The sequence below is a fragment of the Corylus avellana genome, chromosome ca10 (genome assembly GCF_901000735.1).
Source record: "Corylus avellana chromosome ca10, CavTom2PMs-1.0".
Classification (NCBI taxonomy): Eukaryota; Viridiplantae; Streptophyta; class Magnoliopsida; order Fagales; family Betulaceae; genus Corylus; species Corylus avellana.
In genome coordinates, this window is record NC_081550.1 from 22,131,969 (window position 1) to 22,150,170 (window position 18,202).

General features: G+C 34.9%; 3 protein-coding genes across 3 annotated transcripts; 1 reads left to right on the forward strand and 2 right to left on the reverse strand.

Annotated features, from left to right (window-relative positions):
- Nucleotides 1–2,239: 2,239 nt before the first annotated feature.
- Nucleotides 2,240–4,425, reverse strand: LOC132164261 (uncharacterized). The gene is made up of 3 exons (XM_059574737.1): nt 3,739–4,425; nt 3,547–3,590; nt 2,240–2,639 (listed from the first exon to the last, which is right to left on the reverse strand). Exons 1-3 carry the CDS (start codon nt 3,872–3,874, stop codon nt 2,421–2,423), a joined length of 399 nt encoding a protein of 132 aa, XP_059430720.1. The 5' UTR covers nt 3,875–4,425; the 3' UTR covers nt 2,240–2,420.
- Nucleotides 4,426–13,315: 8,890 nt separating this feature from the next.
- On the forward strand, nt 13,316–16,169 carry LOC132163688 (protein GRAVITROPIC IN THE LIGHT 1). The gene is made up of 2 exons (XM_059574055.1): nt 13,316–13,992; nt 14,531–16,169. The coding sequence occupies exon 2, from the start codon at nt 14,550–14,552 to the stop codon at nt 15,900–15,902; it is 1,353 nt and encodes a 450-aa protein (XP_059430038.1). The 5' UTR covers nt 13,316–13,992; nt 14,531–14,549; the 3' UTR covers nt 15,903–16,169.
- A 249-nt stretch (nt 16,170–16,418) lies between these two features.
- LOC132164615 (transcription repressor OFP17) lies at nt 16,419–17,445 on the reverse strand. Its single transcript, XM_059575151.1, has one exon. The coding sequence runs from the start codon at nt 17,111–17,113 to the stop codon at nt 16,553–16,555; it is 561 nt and encodes a 186-aa protein (XP_059431134.1). The 5' UTR covers nt 17,114–17,445; the 3' UTR covers nt 16,419–16,552.
- Nucleotides 17,446–18,202: the final 757 nt, after the last annotated feature.

An 18,202-nucleotide genomic window follows, 5' to 3' on the forward strand; every position in this document is an offset into this window, starting at 1 on the left:
TCAAAAAAAAAAAAAAAAATTCAGATTTATCAAATTTCCCGACTAAAGTTAAAGAAAAAAATGCAAAATTAGTTATTGTGGTTTAACTGATTTACAATTAGCTCCATGTGGTTCAAAATGAACTCAAAGGTCCTTGAGGTATGCTAAAAAAATAATTTAGTCCATACAGTCAAATTTCGTTTACTAATTTAATATATTCGATCCATTAGTTCCACTAATTTAACATATTCTGTTAGCATGATATTGATTTAAAAATAACAAGTATTACAATTTTATTGGCTTTAATGTTTCACGCTATCATAATCTGTTAAGTTTTTTTTTTTTTTTTTTTTTGACATGTCCGCACAAGAGGGGGGAGGGGGATTCGAACTAGTGACCTCCACTTCATTAAGTGTGGTCCTAGCCGATTGAGCTACCTCTTGGGGACCATAATCTGTTAAGTTAATGAATAGAGTTTGACTGTAGAAACTAAATTATTTGTTTAACATACCACAAAGACTTTTGAATTCATTTTGAAACCATAAAAAGTTAATCTCGGATAAGTATTTGTTTTATGTTGGGTTATGTTTACTGATTACAGGTCTATTAATGTCGTTTAGGAGTCTTAGTATTAGAAGTCTTATTTGTTGGTACATTGGATTGTTGTACGCGTCAGATGGAAGTCCTATTTACTTACTGAGTATATGATTTAATGAATAATGATATTTAATAGGCTTTTATACGTGAGAAATAACTTTTGAATCAATAAGGGCTTGTAAAAATAAAAATTAATGGCTAATATTCACTGTCACATCATCATAATTATATGACAGTCGTATGAGAGTCTACTAAGAGCATATTTAGAATTGTGTTTGAGAAATAGAGCTTTTAAGTCAAAAATCTTTTTTTTTTTTTTTTTGACAAAAGCTACATTTTTAAGCTTTTGCTAAAGTGCATTTTGACTATTTTTAGGCTTTTTGATCTTTAAAAGAGCTTTTTTTTTTTTTTTTTTTAATTAAATATGTACTTTTTTCTTCAAACAAACTTTTTGAGTGTTAAACGTACTTTTAAACCCTTCAAATGCACACCCAAACGGGCCCTAAGAGTGCATTTAGTATTACGATTTCATATACAAAAAGTGCAATTTTAAACCACATCGCAAAAAATGGATTGTTTGGGATTGTGTTTTTAAAAAAATTCAATTTGAAAATTGAGAAAATCTGTATTTTCAAATTGTAAGTAAGGAGATTTTTTTAAAAAACGCAAAATTTTAAAGACAAAACTATAATTTTAAAGAAAAATCACGTTTTCAAATCACAAACTTAAACCAACCCTAAATATCATTTCTCATTTTCTGTTGTATATCTGTTTCGTTCTTTTAAATACTAGTTCAGTCTAGTTGTACGTTATTGAATAAAATTAATAGAACGAAATAAATTATCAAACACCTCTAACTCCTCATAACATGTTTATGATTCATTGAAAATCGCATTATATTCATCATTCTGTTCAACTTTTCATCACACGTTACATAGGCAGGAAACAATTGCACAGTCGCTATTTATTATGCCTTTATTAATAATTTAATTATTTTGTCACAACACAGCTAAATGGGCCAATGAGCAAGATAGTGAGTGGGCTACAACATGATGTTCAGCAAGAGCAAGTGCATGAGCCTACTGCCTAGCTAGCTCCAAGAAAGCATGAGCATGGCCCAACAATGGGTTTCTGGACTTGTCAATCACAATATGCTATCAATTGAGCTACATCAGCGGCGATTCAAATCCCTACAATTCAAGCAGTGAATATAAAAGAGTTCTTATATATAGAGCTATGTGTTCAAAGAAATAAGTATGGCATGAGCAGTTCAGCCCTATTTGTGTTATGTTCAAGTAAGTTTATTTCATCCTACTCTTCATTTCACGTAACACTCGTTACGTTAACCACATCTAAAAAATTAAATTTGGTTGTGTCGGTTTATAATTTAATGTGATATTTATTATGTTAACCACAAAAAAATTCAATTTGATTGTTGTTTGAGTGGCGCTAATAGTATTACAACTTTTACTATTAAGTTATTTACAAATTGACGCGAGAGTTCATAATTACAGAAATAATCACTGTGGCTAACTTGTCAACTAAACATTAGTATGTAACAAATACCATAATCCCCTAAACATTTTCTATCGCTCATATAATCAAAATAACACATGCAGCATTAAATTAACTCTTTACTTAATGTAACGAGTGATTAATTAACACATTAAATTTCATAGCCATGATCTCGATTAGTGTCAATATATATAATATTCTTTACACAAATCGAATCCTCTATATATCTCTCTCTTCTCATCAGTAGTTTTCATTAATTAAACTAGCTAATTAATTAGCAAAGAGTATTTAATTCCCATGCAATTAACCACAACAAAAGCATATCAATTTCATGGCATGTACAGCTTGTTGCCACACTTGCACCTCCAAGCTTCAGGATAATACTCCGACGTCACCGGCGTCCCAGGCGGCACTGGCACATGCACCGGCTTGCACGGCGTGCACTTGCCGCACTTGAACAAGCATCGTGGAGGCGACGATCCAGGCCCACTCAAAAACCTCCTTCCCAACCTCATCCACCTCTCTTCCTCTCTTCTCTTCTCAAATTCCTGTTGTTAAAAAAAAAACATAATTACACCCATTAATTATAATTAGAGCTAATAATCATAAACATACAATGCTCTAACGTTCGCCGAGGCCTCAATATCGCCATTCCCGTACAGCCATCAAGCTAACGTCCGCCCCACCCCCCCCCGCCCCCCCGGAGCACGTTCACGAGGTTGAATACAGCCCATTGATTAAATAATAACACGGATTCCGGTTAAAGAACTGGTAACAGCAGCAGGCGCAAGTTACCGAGACTTTGTCCAAAAAGCCAAAAACGACAGGGTTTCTTATTCACTAGTGCTAACGTGCACCGTTTGTGAACAACCAGATAGGTGTGTGACTTCTCTCAGAGCTGGGCCATGGTTATTAATGGACCACCCCACCTGATGGCTGCTAAATTATGATGGATGATTCCAAGGACTAGACAGCTCAGAAGGCAGCCGTGCCAGGCTTAGCTCTCTCTGCACCTATTTTGGCGCATTTTAGTCATTTCTATTTCTATGGAGTAAATACTACTCTTCTCACCCATTATAAAGAAATTAGATTTAACGATGAATATGATGTTAACGTGGAAGCAAATACAGACATTTTTAATTTTTAACTAAAAATAAGAGTGAAAAATGGCTTTACTGGTTTCTTTGTTTGAAACTGTGTACGCGTGAGGGGGGAGAGACTCGAGAGAGAGAGAGGATTTTGAAGATGGTGTCTCTTTTTCTTTTTACTAAAGAAGCAGCAAAAGTTGTACGATGTGGATTCCAGGTTTGGAGAAGATTTAGGCTACGTTGACAGGACAAACTACAATGGTAATCAATGCACTCTGTTCTTGAAGGTAGTTTTATTATGATTCACGAAAATTTATAGAGCCAGTAGTTTGGGTGGGTGGGTACAAAACATAAAGGACCAACTTACCTGAAAATGTACATCAGCATTTGCAGACAAAGGACACGTGCCACCTGCGTAGGAAAATGAAAGATGATGATGATGGGGTTACATCACATGAATGCGAGTTAGCTAAAGATTTTGTGAGAATTTCATAAATTCAGGTGAAATTCTTAATGGAAGATCAACCCAGAAGAGAACAAAATGAGTGAATTTGGTTACCTTGGCATGTAGGTGTGCTGGAGCTGATGTTGCTGAAAAGTGCACAAAATGAGAGGAAGAAGAAGAAGAAGATGGAGAGACAGTAAATAATAAGTGGTTTGTTTATGGATCTTGGTCTCCTTCTCTGCCACTCCATGAGCAAGAAGAACAGAGCCACTATGTTTGTGGTGTGTGGGTGGCTCTTTCTCCTTTCTTCTGTCTCTTTTGATATTGGATTTACAAAGCTATGGATGGATGAGAAATGATTATCTTGGAGGACTTGTACTTCCCACGTTCCTCCATGCAACTGTCATCCCAAAGATCGCAACACCCTTTTCTTTTTCATCACTCTCTCTCTCTCTCTCTCTCTCTCTATGTAGATCTCTGTGGGTTTTTGGGATGTGTGAAGTAGTGGGGGTGGTTGTGGAAAGAGTGGGTGGATGGTACGGCTACTTGATAGATGGAAAGTGTTGCAGAGAGAGAGAGAGAGAGAGAGAGAGAGATGGGGATCGAGAGGAAAAAGAAGGTGAATCTATGCAGATCGTCGTCGTTTCTCAAGCTTTACCATCTTTAGTTCTTGGATTCTCTTGCAGGCTTTCTTCTCTCTGTTTTTCTACGATTCCCACACCGAGAAATACAAAGAAGTCTCTTCAGCCACCCCTTGCACCACACTTTTTCCTATTTTTTTGTTCTTTTTTTTTTTTTTTAATCCTTCATCCTACCCTTCTTAATTTTTAACTGTCTCTTCCTTGTTTGCTATCTTGTAGTTCAATCTTTATATCTTTGTTATTCAGTTTATTTCTTTTCTTTTCTTTCCTTATTTAAAAAAAAGGAATATTGTGAAAGTTATCTACTACTGTTTCTATGATTAGGTGTAACATGGACATGATGGTGTTATCGGTATACTAGTTGATGATAAACCACAAGAGTTGGTTTATGAGTTTCATGAAATGATTTAAGGAGAACTAGAGTAATTTCAAATGTGATGTGATAGTAATTTTAAAAGTTACTTCATATCTAGGAGAAGTACTATACTCTTTCTTATATCATTACTCATGAATTTCAGGTCACTCTCATTCTCTTTGATAATTGTAAGTCCTTAGGTCGATGATTGTGATAAGGATTTTAAGTAGTAATTTGAACCACATGCGTAAGATAGTTTACATGAGACTTATCTGTCTCAATAAGTGGCCAAAAAACTTAAAATTTATTTGGGCACGCGAGTTTCATTATATGAGATTTCTCACAATTTACTGTTCAAATTACTTTTTTTTTTTTTTTAACATTTCTGTACAAGAGGGGGAAGGTGATTCGAACTGTTCAAATTACTATTAATTTATACAACAAACTACTAGATATCCCAATCTAACGTTTGAGGTGGTACATATTCTTTTCATTATTATCTAAGTCAGTTTCTAAATTTTTCATTAATTTTTTTAATGGGATGGATGTTACTTCCATTATGATTAGACCAATAGGATGAAAAATTCTTACTAAATCCCCGGTTTGACCACAAAAGGTTAGCTTCTCTAAACTCTAGACAAAGTTTTTAGGTGAAGCGGGTGTTTTTTAAATTTAATTGACATTTGTATTTTAAACATTTACAAATTAGTGAAAAAATGATATACTTTAAAGATAAATATCAACTTTATAGACTGACTTTTAATAATTTATTTCATATATAAATTTTGTTAAGAAATTGTAACCCATTTATTTAATTCACATTAGTATTGGAGTAATTATTTGATAGGAGAAATGTGAAGCATCTCGATCGGACCTAGTCCCAGAGGGCATGGTGGTCATTTAAGGAGACAGAAAGAACCTATACTAAGGTTACTAAAATAGCCCCCCTACTGCACAACACGTGTTAGCATCACATGGCATTATAGTACCCGTAGATCTCCGACAGTTGTGGGAATAAGACGGAACATATAAGGGACCGATCAAATGGTTGTCACTTGTCTCTCCCGTCTCCTCCTCATCATGGAGTTTGTATTAGATTCCAAAGGCAAGAGGGTGCAGACAAATTGTCCCACCGCAAATGTGGAAAAAAATAGTGAATCTTGGTCGAGCTGCCCTAACTATTCACGTGTTTTTTTTTTTAATTATTAAATCGTTATTTAAGATTTCAATTTTATTAATTTATTATTAAAAATGACACATGTTGTTTTTTGATTGGGTATAAAAATCTCTTGCATGCAGCTTCCAAAAAAACATGTCGGTAATTTTTCTTTTATAGATATTGATCTAAAAAATTCCTCATACAATTAACAAGTGTTTGATGTCATTATTGAAATTGGAGGTATGAATTCTACATGCCCTCTATTACCTTTTTTTCATGCTTAAATATTTTGTGTTGAGCTCGTGAGTCGGTATGAAATTGAAATATGTAGGCCCTATAAGATTGTGACAGATGGGGAGAGAGATGGAGACATTTTCATGAGGCAAAGTTTTGTTAACGTGAGATTGAATAATGGGGGTTGGGCTTTGAAAGATGAGAGTGATCTTGTTCTTATAACAGAGTGCGAGAGTTTTATTCTCTTGCCTTTTTATGTGTTCAAAGTAGTGAATAAATGGTGGATGTAGCTAGGAGAAAAGGAAAGCTCTCCAGACAACTTGTTGGCATGCATTTGTTCTCATTGGGGAGGCCTCTAATGCCTTTTTACTTCTCTTCCAATTAACAAACAAGACTACTCATGCATGCCCTTGCTGTCTCCCATGGATCCTTAAAACAAATATATAGATATGTTGGCCAACATCAAATTGACCGTTGCCCCCACCATGGTTTGGCTTAGGATTTCACAGTGGCATGGGAAATGCGAAGGTGAATTAAAGTGCAGGCAACTCTCTCTCTCTCTCTCTCTGACAGACCTCTTCTCAATTATTCAACTTTGCATAAAGCTGGTTTTCTATTTTTCTGATGGGACTTTTATCTACAACAGTAGAAAGAATGTTGGGAATTGGAAATTTTGCAGCCATGATAGTGGGATATCAACCTCCTTTTGCAGACCCAATCCTAGTGCCCGCACTTGAACAGAGAAGACAATAATTTATTAATTTATCTATTTTAATAGAGGGAAGGCTAATGTAAATGATTAATATGAAATAATGAGTAGGGGAAAAAAATAAATTCTATATCTTCTCGGACTTATTTTGAATCAAGAGGTCCACGAGAAATGATAAACCCTTTAAAAAGCAGGAAAAAAAAAAAAAAAAAAACTTAGGGGTATTCGGATAACCATCCCCACCCACTTTCTTGGGTGTACGAGTGAGATTCAGTGACCACGACCACCTACCAATTAAATCGGTTAAATTTGGTGGTCATGATCACCTCCACATTGTGGTTAAAAGTAATACTATTGATCAACAAAGAAATAAACTCTTTTTGTTGGTTAGTGTGACAGTGTCACTTTAGTGCATAAAGTTAGTACGAAAAATTGTACATGCGTGCTGCATTACAGCTCGATGTTATAATATAAAGGGAATCACTTTAATTTAAAAGTAAGCCTAACCATGCCTAAAATAGGTTTATGGTTTGTCATATATATGCAAGCCTTTTAAAATTAGCAAATTGGCCGGTGTTATAATGTCCCAAATCATATTAATGATTCATTCCTTAATTAATTTCATCATACTTTTGTATGGAGAAAAATTCTCATCTGAAAATATTGGACTTACAAAATGAAAGAGATGTTGACAATATTATTTCGTAGAGTGATTTTAAATATTATTTGCATGAACTTTCTTTGACAAATGATGAAAGAGATGCTGCAATGTGCTATTAGGGCCAATGAACTTAACCTGTCAACAACCAGGATCGAAGTAATTAACAAACAAGGTAGATGAAGTTAGGGCACAGGCTGGGGGATGTTACTTGGCACCAAAGTTTACAAAAAGATAGATGTCACTATTGTTGATGGGTAGAATCTTACCAGCAGACAGGTGGGGGAGCATGCGCATTTGTTTGAATGCATGGCCAGGTTAACCCAAAGGTCCCCACTCTCCCTCTTTTCTCTATCAAATCTATATCTTTTTCATCGTAATGATCTAATATGCATGTCCATATTTGCTCTCTCTCTCGAACTCAAATCTAACAAAAAAATGTGTTATTAGTAACGTGCCTATTGTGCAGGATTTTTTCACACATCACTATTTGGTGACGTGGCACTTTTTCACACGTTACCAAAGTATTTGGTAACGTGTTAAAGTTAACACGTTACCATTTGGTGACGTGTCAAAGCTGACACGTTACAAAATGGTAACGTGTCAAATTTGACACGTCATTGTTCCGAAAATTAAAAAAAAAATTGACAACTTTAGTAACGTGTCAAAGTTGACACGTTACCATTTAATGACGTGTCAGCTTTGACACGTTACCAAATATTTGATACGTTACTAAAGTTTTCAAAATTTTTTTATTTATTTTTTCAAATTTCCCATTGGTAACGTGTCAAATTTAACACGTTACCATTAAGTGACGTGTCAAAGCTAACACGTTACCAAATGGTAACGTGTCAAATTTGACACGTTACTAAAGTTGTCAATTATTTTTTTTATTTCTTCCCTCTTTTTTCTTCATCCTGGCCGTGCTTCTTCTTTCTTCTCTTTTTCTCTCTTTTGCTCTCACGCCCATGGCAGCTCTCTCTTCTCTCATATGGGAAGAAGAAAAAGAAAAGGAGAAGAGAAAAAAAGAGAAGATAAGAAGAAGATGAAAAAGAGAAGAGATCGAAGATCTAACATTTTTTTTTTTTTTTTTCTGCTGGGTTTGGGGTGTTGAAATTTGTTTTGGCTGCTGGGTTTGGGATTTTGAAATTTCTTTTGCTGTTGGGTTTGAAATTTTTCTGGGTCTGAATTTTTTGGTTGGTTTGGTTTGATTTTTCAGGTTGAATCCACTTAGGGATCGGACATTATATACTTTAATGCATGAGTAATTTTTCTTATTGATTTTTTTGTCATTTGTCTTAACTTTTAAACCTACTGATTTTTCTGGTTCTTTGGTGTTGTAGGTTTCCAACTCCACACAGTGAGTGAGTAGTAAAATTAGATTCTAAGTTCAAAACTTTTGAAATTTGTTGCTTAAATTAATTTTTGCTGCTGAGTTTGAATCTATTGATCTATTCCAAGTTCAATTAATTCTTTTTTTGTCAAATAAATTTTTATTTGCTGGGTTTGAATTTTTGAAAATTAGGTTCGAATCTGATGTTATTTGAAATCTGGGTTTGGAATTTTGAAAATCAAATTCGAATATGATTTTATTTGAAATCTGGGTTTGGAATTCCATGATATTATTTGAAAAAAAAAAATCCAGAAATAAATTTGAAATATTTTTTTTTAAATTAATTTTTTAAACTTTAGTAACGTGTCAAAAATTGACACGTTACTAAGCTTTAGTAACGTGTTAAGTTTGACACGTTACTAAACTTTAGTAACATGTCAATTTATGACACGTTACTAAAGGGTGACGTGTCAGAAATTGACACGTTACTAAATTCCCATTAGTAACTTCCAATTTTGCAACCTGCCAGCCACGTTACTAATGACACGTTACTAACCGTTAGTAACGTTTCAACAGGCTTAACACGTCACTAATGAGCCGTTACAAAAAAATTATATTTTTGTAGTGATATGAATTCAACACGAAATAATTAGCAGGTTAAAAAGTTGAGAGGTCTGACTCATTTAATCAAATTGGTCGAATTAAGGTTATCATATATATATATATACTCGTATACCCATATCTCGACACGATTTAAACCCGACATATGACATTTAAGGCTTGCAATTTTTGAAACGACTCACAAACCCGACACAAAATTAGTAGGTTATGGTTGATGGGTCTGACTTGTTTAATAAATTAATTAGCTTATGATTGACCTATATAGTCTTATACCTACTATTCAACTTGACTTAAACCTGACACGTGAACGCATATTGTCACCTGTAACTTTAACCACTTCAATTTCAAATCACATGTTCAGAACTTGTTTAGTCTTTATCCTCATGGTAAAATAAGGACTATTATCATTATTTAACAAAGGGGACTAAGGTTTCATTTGTTAAATTCCTCTCAAATTCACTTATTTGAGCAATAATTGAGTTTCCATGCATGCCACTGCTGGCGCACCAAACAAAAGCAATATTTTAAAAAGCAATATGCCTGTGGCCCTTGACAAATGCCAAGACAAAAAGGTTCCAAACAAAAAGCAAGTAAATTAACTACTATTGGTATAGTCTTCACCCACGGAATTTGGCTTCTTGTAAGATGTAAACCCCACAAGTTCATATGTTTGTTCCATGATCGATTTAACCTACCTTTTGGAATATATCTTGTGGCAATATGTGGCACATGTCGGACCATAATGTAGGGAATTTGACACTAGTATTTTAGTTGAAGTTTTAGATGGAACATCAAACATTTTGCAAATTCTTTATGATCATGCATATTCTTGTTATTATATTTAATAAGTTAAATTTTTTTCTAAACTAGATTGGAGATATTTCGTTCAACTCAATTTATTAAACTGACATTTGTCTTTAAAGCATGTAATTTTCACATTCATTTTTAATAGACATGTGTCGATATAATAGATTGAATTGAAGCCTACAACCCAATTTGAAGAAGACAAAAATTATATATTGACATGTAAGACTCGCAACATTACATTATCATGGCGATTAGTTTAAGGAATCTAACATTCCTCCCGGCATCCATATTCCTAGAGGAATGTCATGCATAAGAATCTAGATTCATAAAAATGTGACCAAATCCACGTTTTGAAATAATTGTGATTTGTGATCTAATGTGTTTTCTCACATTAGTTGTCCAAATTGCTATGAATTTTAATTTAGGAAGCGAATTGAGATCCACATCAATTTAAGCAGTTAATATAAGAGAACATATATAAGACAGACTCACCTTCTCAAATAAATTTTGAGTTGCCCAACCATTTACGGACATGTGAGTCTCATATATGCTCTCACATTAACTACAATTTGTGCAGATGTGAGAACATATATAAAACTCACATGCTCGGATCTCAATCTAGAATACAAATTGAGATTCACAACAATTAGCAATTTGAGCAACTAATGTTAAAAAACATATATGAAACCCGTTACCCAAATAAACTCATATATGCATGCCTTCTCACATTAAAAATTTGGACAACTTATTACCATGGATCTCAAACCCATCTGGTTCGTTTTCTTTTTGGTCCAAGATCATTTTCATGGAATGGGCCACCTGAACCTAACTTATCAACCAAACGGTTAAGCCGCCTCTTACTCGTGGGGGAAAACAAATATCGATGGACTTGAGAATATATAAGATAGATGAATGATTTATGTAAATATTTTTCTCATTTTTTGTCCATCTAATTCTACAAATTTGATAGATTAACTATTAAATTTTTGGATTCACGTGGACCTACGTAAATTCAATGGTGGATTCATCCATTCAGTATGGAGATTGTTAAAAAATAATTAAAAATAGAATAAATTCTATTATTTCTTTATAGGATAGGGTAAAGATATTGAGCACGCCCGGCGTGCTTCAACAGTGAAGCACGCCGGACGTGATTTTTTTATTATTATTTTAATTTTTTTGAAAAAAAAAAAAAAAAAAATTTTTAGCCTGGCGTGCTTCACTGTTGAAGCACGCCGGCGTAAGTTGTATCATGACTCTATAGGATATCACTTAAAAGGTCTACAAGGGGTAGCTCAATCGGTTGTAAATCATGTCTCAAGAAGCGGAGGTCACTAGTTTGAATTTTCCTCCCTTTTCTTGTGTGGACATGTAAAAAAAATAAAAAAATCAGTTAAAAAGCTCACAATAATTAAAGTGTGTCATACATTTCACACATGGTTTAATTAGATATAAATTAATGTATTCGGTATTTTATTTTAAATAAAGAATTATAATTATAATTACTTTTTTTCTCCTTTTATAAGAAAATTAAATAAAGTAAATTACCTATCTTGTAAATATAAAGTATGTGTATTTCATCGATAAAGCATTGTTATGCATTGGTTAAAAGGTGTTGAAGAATAATTTCATATTACATGTGGACAAGACCTTAGGCATATTTATAAGGAATAAACAACCCTCTCTTATTGAATGGATTTTATAAGATGAGTTAGACTTACAAATTTTTTCATGGTATCAGAGTCAAAGATTCTGAGTTCGAACATTGACTCTGTCAATTCACCCCCATTTAAATGAAATATTCTATGTGTTGGGCCTCACCCATTAAAAAGGAATTTAAGCCCACACGTAAGGCGGAGTGTTAAAGTATTGATTAAGTGATTATCTCTTCTTATAAACTTAAACTTTTTAGATAACTGGTGATTTAACATGGAATCAGAGTTTTCTACAATTTAACATGGTATTAGAGCCTACCACAGGACAAATGGTGCCCACACTACTTATCCCGTGACAAGGACCGAGAAAAATACCGGTTTGCATGTGAGGGAGGGTGTTGAAGAATAATCCAACATTGCCTATAGACAAGACCTTGGGCATGTTTATAAGGAATAAACAACCCTTTTTTATTGAACCGATTTTATGAGATGAGTTAAACTCACAAATTTATTCGAAATGGCACTTGTCAACAAAATTCTTTTCAAATTTTCTGTTGATGAAGTTTTCTAATATTTCACGTGCTATCATCAATGGCATCTTAATTTCAAAATTTAAATTTCTACGATCTGGTCAGTTATTCTGTATTAAATTATTCATTCTTTGCCCCTCGCTTGTTTTAAATTATGGAATGTCAAAACAAGTTAAAGAACTCACAAAATTTGCAACTTGGATGTGTATAATTTGGCAAATGACCAAGTTTTCTTTCAAATTCTGCTTGGAGAATATTTTTTTTTAAAAAAAATTTAATTTATTAAATTGACATATATTTTTAAAATACGTAATTCTTAGATATGCATTTTTAAAAGATGCTTGTGACATGAGAATTACATGCTATAAAAATAAATACTATATTAGAAATGAGAGTCTTTTCTGTGGGGATGTGGTGCAAAATTCTTTCTTATAACATTCAATAGAAATTTGATACATCAGATAAAAACACTAAATACTATAAAAATGAAGATATTGTATCTTTAATTCAAATCCATTCCATTAACATTTCCATTAATTATAACCCAACGCTCACTTCCGAGCCTTCAACACCGGAGTCTTCAAAACTAACAAAGACGGTAAATTCAGTGGTTTTATCAATGAATATTTTGTCTATGAAGTATTTTGTCAAGAGAAGTGAAATTATTTGATGTGAAATGTTATATTATTTTTTAGTATTTCAAGCTGAAATGTTACTTCCTATTGGATAGTGCAAAGCACTCGGTTTACATTACGACTTAATTGAACAAATAGTTCTATAAGAAATGGACTATTCAACAAATAATTCTGAAAGCATTTCCATTTTCTATCTCTTTTTTTTAATCCTTGTTGCTCAAATCAATAATGAAAAGATTCACCTTTTTTTTTTTTATAGTTACTAGAAAAAGTTATCATTAAATATGAGATTTATTAATCACTCCCCATTCAAAGGCATATTTTCAACCGTTGAGATCCAATCTGGAACTGTGAGAGCTAAAAAATGTCAGTCTGGTATTGGGATGCGGGAGGAGGCAGGAGGCAGGAGGCTGACATAGAAGGGTAAAGAAACCCGCGTGCGGTTACTAATTTGATATCTACAGCGATGTTTTAATCGTTTATGGTAATTTGCGTGCGTCTCCTTCTTTAACAACTCCAAGAGCCAATTCAAATTCGGCCAAACCTCTGAAACAGTACAGATTCCCGGCTCAGAGTTCCTCTTCCCCAAAACAAACAAGAAATATATATTATTACTAAATTCTCAGCCTCACATTTTCACACACCCAATTCCCGAAGTCTCTTTTACTCTGTCGCTCTCACAGTCAAATGAGTTTCAAGAAGAAAACGCCAGCTTGGGTTTTGCGCGACAGAGAAAAAGACTTTACTTTTGAGAACCTTTGAGAACATCATCATGGCTTTCATCGGAGGTACGACGCGCTGAAGCTGAAACGTCGTCGTTAGAGAGTAAGGGGGCTTTATTTGTTTTTATATAATCCACTGCAACATGTATGTTTAGCTTGCAATGTTTGTGGATCCGAAAGTCCAAGGTTGACTCGCTCTGCCTCTGGGTTTGCTGTGCATTGTGTTTGTCTGTGCTCAAACGTGATAGTATTTCTTGGGGGAAGAAGCTTACACTCACTGTTTCATAGTATAAAATCGTGGGTTTTAAGGTACCTTCTTGTTTCTGTACTGAACCTTGATGCTTAAGCCACTTGGCTTGGCGCTCAAAAGTTTGATCTTTGGCCAATTTCCTTCTTTTCGGCTATGTTGTGTTTGTATAAAGGCGTGTGCTTTAATTAGGTTCATATCATCTTGCTATTATTTTTGAACCTCTTGAAGCTGAAGTTTAGCCATGGGCAGCTTTTGATTTTGTTGTTATCTAAAGGGGTTTAAGCATAAAGGCAAGGGCTTTAGTTAGTTTGAATTTTTGTTCCTTCTTTTGAGCTAAAATTGTTATTCTCTGAAGTTTGTTTAATCCTAATAAAGCTAAAATCTCTAGTTTATTTCTTTAGTATAGGTTGTGTTCCCTTCCACTACCACAAGATTTAAGGCACATTACCGGGAATCCCGGTTCTTCTTGGGGAAATTTCTGGGTACTATTAAGATTTTGTACCTCACTTTCTTTATATATTCATTTTAATCTAGATTTTGGGATTTACACCTTGTGGAAGTTAGAAACACATTAAATTAGATCTCTATCAATTTTAGGGTTTTTGATCTTCAAGCAATGGAAAATGCCGCCACTAAACCCTCTAAACCCTCCTCAAACATATCCGAAATTGTCTCCAAATTCGCAAAAGTTTGTAAGTTGAGATCCATTGGTGTTTTCCCCTCTGAAAACGCTAATCATCACCAACATCACCATCACAGTTACTGTGACCCCAATAACAATACTCCCCCATTGGCCGAGGATAGCAGCGATGTAACCGAGGAGACCGAATGTGACAGTGAGAAAATTCATCCTCAGCACGTTGAAGTTTTGAGCAGAAGCAACGTGTGTGGCGACAGGGAGATTATGAAGTTATTTGACATAGTTTCAGCACTGAAGTTGGCTTATGTTCAGCTTCAGGAAGCTCATATTCCCTACAACCCAGATAAGATTATAGCTGCTGATCAACTTGTTGTAGCTCAGCTTGAAGCACTCTGCAAGATCAAGCGTGCATGTAAGGAGAGGCAATTCAGGAATAAGGCAAAGTTTCTGTCCTCTGCAAGCAGTCACTTGCAAAAGGAAATTCAATTTAGTGAGATGCTGTTGGAAGAATTGAAGTCCCAAGTCAAATCTAAAAACTCTGAGATTCTTTGTTTGCGAAATGAGCTTCAGGATTTGGAGTTGGGAAATATGGGAATGGTCGAGAAGATCAGGCAGATAAGTCTGGAGAAGAAGAATGCAAGTGTTTTGGGCATTACTACACTCGAAGACATTTTCAAAGCTGCTTCCAAGTCCATCCATGATTTTGCAAAGCCATTAATTAGCTTGATGAAAGCTTCAGGTTGGGATCTAGATCTGGCAGCAAAATCGATTGAAGATGCAGTTGTTTATTCCAAAAGGTCCCACAAGAAGTATGTGTTTGAAGCCTACATAGCCTGGAGAATGTTTTATGGGTTTACATTTAGATGCTATAATGTGGAAGGTGTTATGAGGTTTGATGATCCAATTGATGCTCTGACAGAATATCCAAATTCAGATTTTGCCAAATTCTGTGCAGAAAAGTATCTATTAGTTGTTCATCCAATGTTGGAAGCATCATTCTTCGGGAATCTTGATCACAGGACATTTGTGTTGAGTGGCAAGCATCCCAGGACACCGTTCTACCAAATATTTGCAAAGATGGCAAAGTGGATCTGGGTTTTACAAGGCATTTCAGCCTCAATAGATCCCAAAGCAAAAGCATTTACTGTCCACAGAGGTAGCAAATTCTCTGATGCTTACATGGAATCCATCGAGGCGCATATGGAACGTGCAGCTGAGGATGAAGAACAAGCTACGACACTTAAAGTTGAACTTATGGTCATGCCTGGATTCAAAATTGGAGAGACATTGTTGAAGTCTCTGGTGTATCTCTCAGAACTGAAATCTTGACTTAGTACTTGCTGATCGAGGTGCTTGGACTAACTGGTAACTTGACAGAACCTAATGACCTCTTGGTTTGAAAATGTTGATAATTAGCTTAAGGTAGTTGACAACTGTTATTGAAGTTTTTGAGCCATAGCTGGTAGTTTTTGAGTTTATAACTTCCAGCTACTAGTTTTTTGGTAAATCTGCGTGGTAGACAGCAAGAACCTTGTTAATTACTTTCTGAGCTGTATATAGATATCTTCTTAATGATGCCATCATATTACTTTTTCATTTTAGGCTGGGTGAGAAACCATCATATTTAATTCACTTTAAAATCAACCCGTATACTTGCTAATTCAATCAATCTTGAGTGTTTATAGGATTTGCACTAATTAATCTAGGAATGAACAGAAAACTTATATTTTCACTTGTTCAGTCGTAGATAATACGGTTTCTGATTGGGAAGTTATGATCATGCACTGATTACTTTTGGAGGATTTTGCTCCTAAACTATGATTAAATAATCTTGATAGATGTGACATGATTTTTCAATAAATTCTCTTATTACAAAAAAGAAAAAAAAGAAAAGAAAAGAAAAAGAAAACATGACTTAGAAAGACGGAGGAGGAAAAAGAAGAAAAAGAAAAAAGAAGAGAAATTCGATTCCAGAATCCCTATGGACTATCAACTTCATCATCGTTAGTGGAAAACAAATCCTTGCATAGTTCTCCATAGAATCTACAAACCAAATCGATGAAAACTGGGCTCTTCAAATTCTTCCAGCAGTAGAGAAGCTCCTCCACGTCTGTCAAATCCCTCACTTTCCCTTCTTCGACAATCATCTCCACCAAGTAGTTCTCAAAACTCCTGCAAGCATCTTCCACCTCTTCATCACCTGAGGCTTCGACCCTTTTGCCAGCCCTGCTAGCTCTCACGTAAGCCGGTGTAATAGGTGATGGAAAGAGCTTTTTGTCAGGCCCTCCACTAGATACGCTTAAAAGCTCCCTTACTCTGTCCATCTCTTTTGACTTCCTAATCGAACGGTAACCTGGTAGCAATGCAGCTATTCGATTCTTTGGAGGATTTTTTTCATCAACTTTGGTAGTACAGCGAGGACGAAATCGAAGAGCTCTTATAAAGACTGGCTTTTTGAGTCTGAATTTGAAGATTTGGAGGAATTTTCTGCATGGGTTTAGAAGCTTGGAGCTGAAGGCAGCTAATGCTTTCACTTTCATCTCTAATGATTTGAAGGCTGAGTGCGGTTGAAGTAATGGATGCTTTTGATATCTTTGTTGGGATGGGATGATGACGGTTGGGGTAACACAGAGGGAGAGAGAGAGACAGAGAGTCTGCAAAGTGGATGTTTGTCAGAGAGAGAGATGTTGTTAAGAGGAAGCTGTTAAGGTTGTTTGTGCTTCTCATTCCCAAAGGAGACCTACCAGGTGCTGGTGGGTTTCACGTCTAGGTAGAGTGGGATGCCTCATTGCAAGTCAACTTGGACAATGGCATCAGAAGATTTGGAGGCACGTCATGGACCCATGCTAGTTTGTTACCAAAGCCTGCTGCTTTGATATTGCAAGGACACATATCCTAGTAATTTTACTGATGGAATTACTAGTAATTCGGGCAATTAATGTAAGAAAATTTTTATGGGATCTATTTGTCTGCAAAGGTTTTGTGAAACTCGCCCTCTTGCTCAGATAAGTGAGTCCCATAATATCTCTTTGATATTTACTGCTCGATTTGCTAACACTCTGGATAGCAAATTATTGGAAATCTGGATACATATCAAAAACCCTTCATCATATACTATTTTACTATCAAGTTCATATATATGATTGGAGATATTGAGTGTTGTTAGAAGTACTATAAATTTTACTATATATAAGTCCCTTATAAACTAATATGATAGTCCACATGACATTACCATATCAACTACTAAACTGTTAAATTTGATTATAGTTGATGTGGCAATGCCATAAGTACACATATTGTTTATCACGTCAATTACTAAATAATTAAATTTGATTGTGTTTGACGTGACAGTGTCATGTGAACAGCCAAGTCCGTTTGTAGGGAGTTATCGTAAAAGCAGTACTCCAAAGCATTTTTCATGTGTTGTAACATATTGTTCTTAAATGGGTTAATGTGTTGGCTGCTTTAACAATTCCAAGTCATCTGTGTTGGCTGCTAGTTTGTGGGATGATTTGCAAGCTAATAATCTATTATCTTTAATTGGCAGGTCATCATTTTAATTTCTCCTCGTGACAACCCCGCGTTTCATTAACAAGTTTGATGGTAAAAATGCAACGTATAATCCAATG

What these genes read in the sequence shown, in the direction of transcription:
- LOC132164261 (XM_059574737.1), bottom strand. Translation starts at nt 3,874, where the DNA reads ATGGAGTGGCAGAGAAGGAGACCAAGATCCATAAACAAACCACTTATT. An exon ending in CAGCACACCTACATGCCAAG is followed by an intron (nt 3,591 to 3,738) that starts GTAACCAAATTC and finishes TTTCCTACGCAG; the next exon opens with GTGGCACGTGTCCTTTGTCT. An exon ending in ATGCTGATGTACATTTTCAG is followed by an intron (nt 2,640 to 3,546) that starts GTAAGTTGGTCC and finishes TTTTAACAACAG; the next exon opens with GAATTTGAGAAGAGAAGAGA.
- LOC132163688 (XM_059574055.1), top strand. Translation starts at nt 14,550, where the DNA reads ATGGAAAATGCCGCCACTAAACCCTCTAAACCCTCCTCAAACATATCC.
- LOC132164615 (XM_059575151.1), bottom strand. Translation starts at nt 17,113, where the DNA reads ATGAAAGTGAAAGCATTAGCTGCCTTCAGCTCCAAGCTTCTAAACCCA.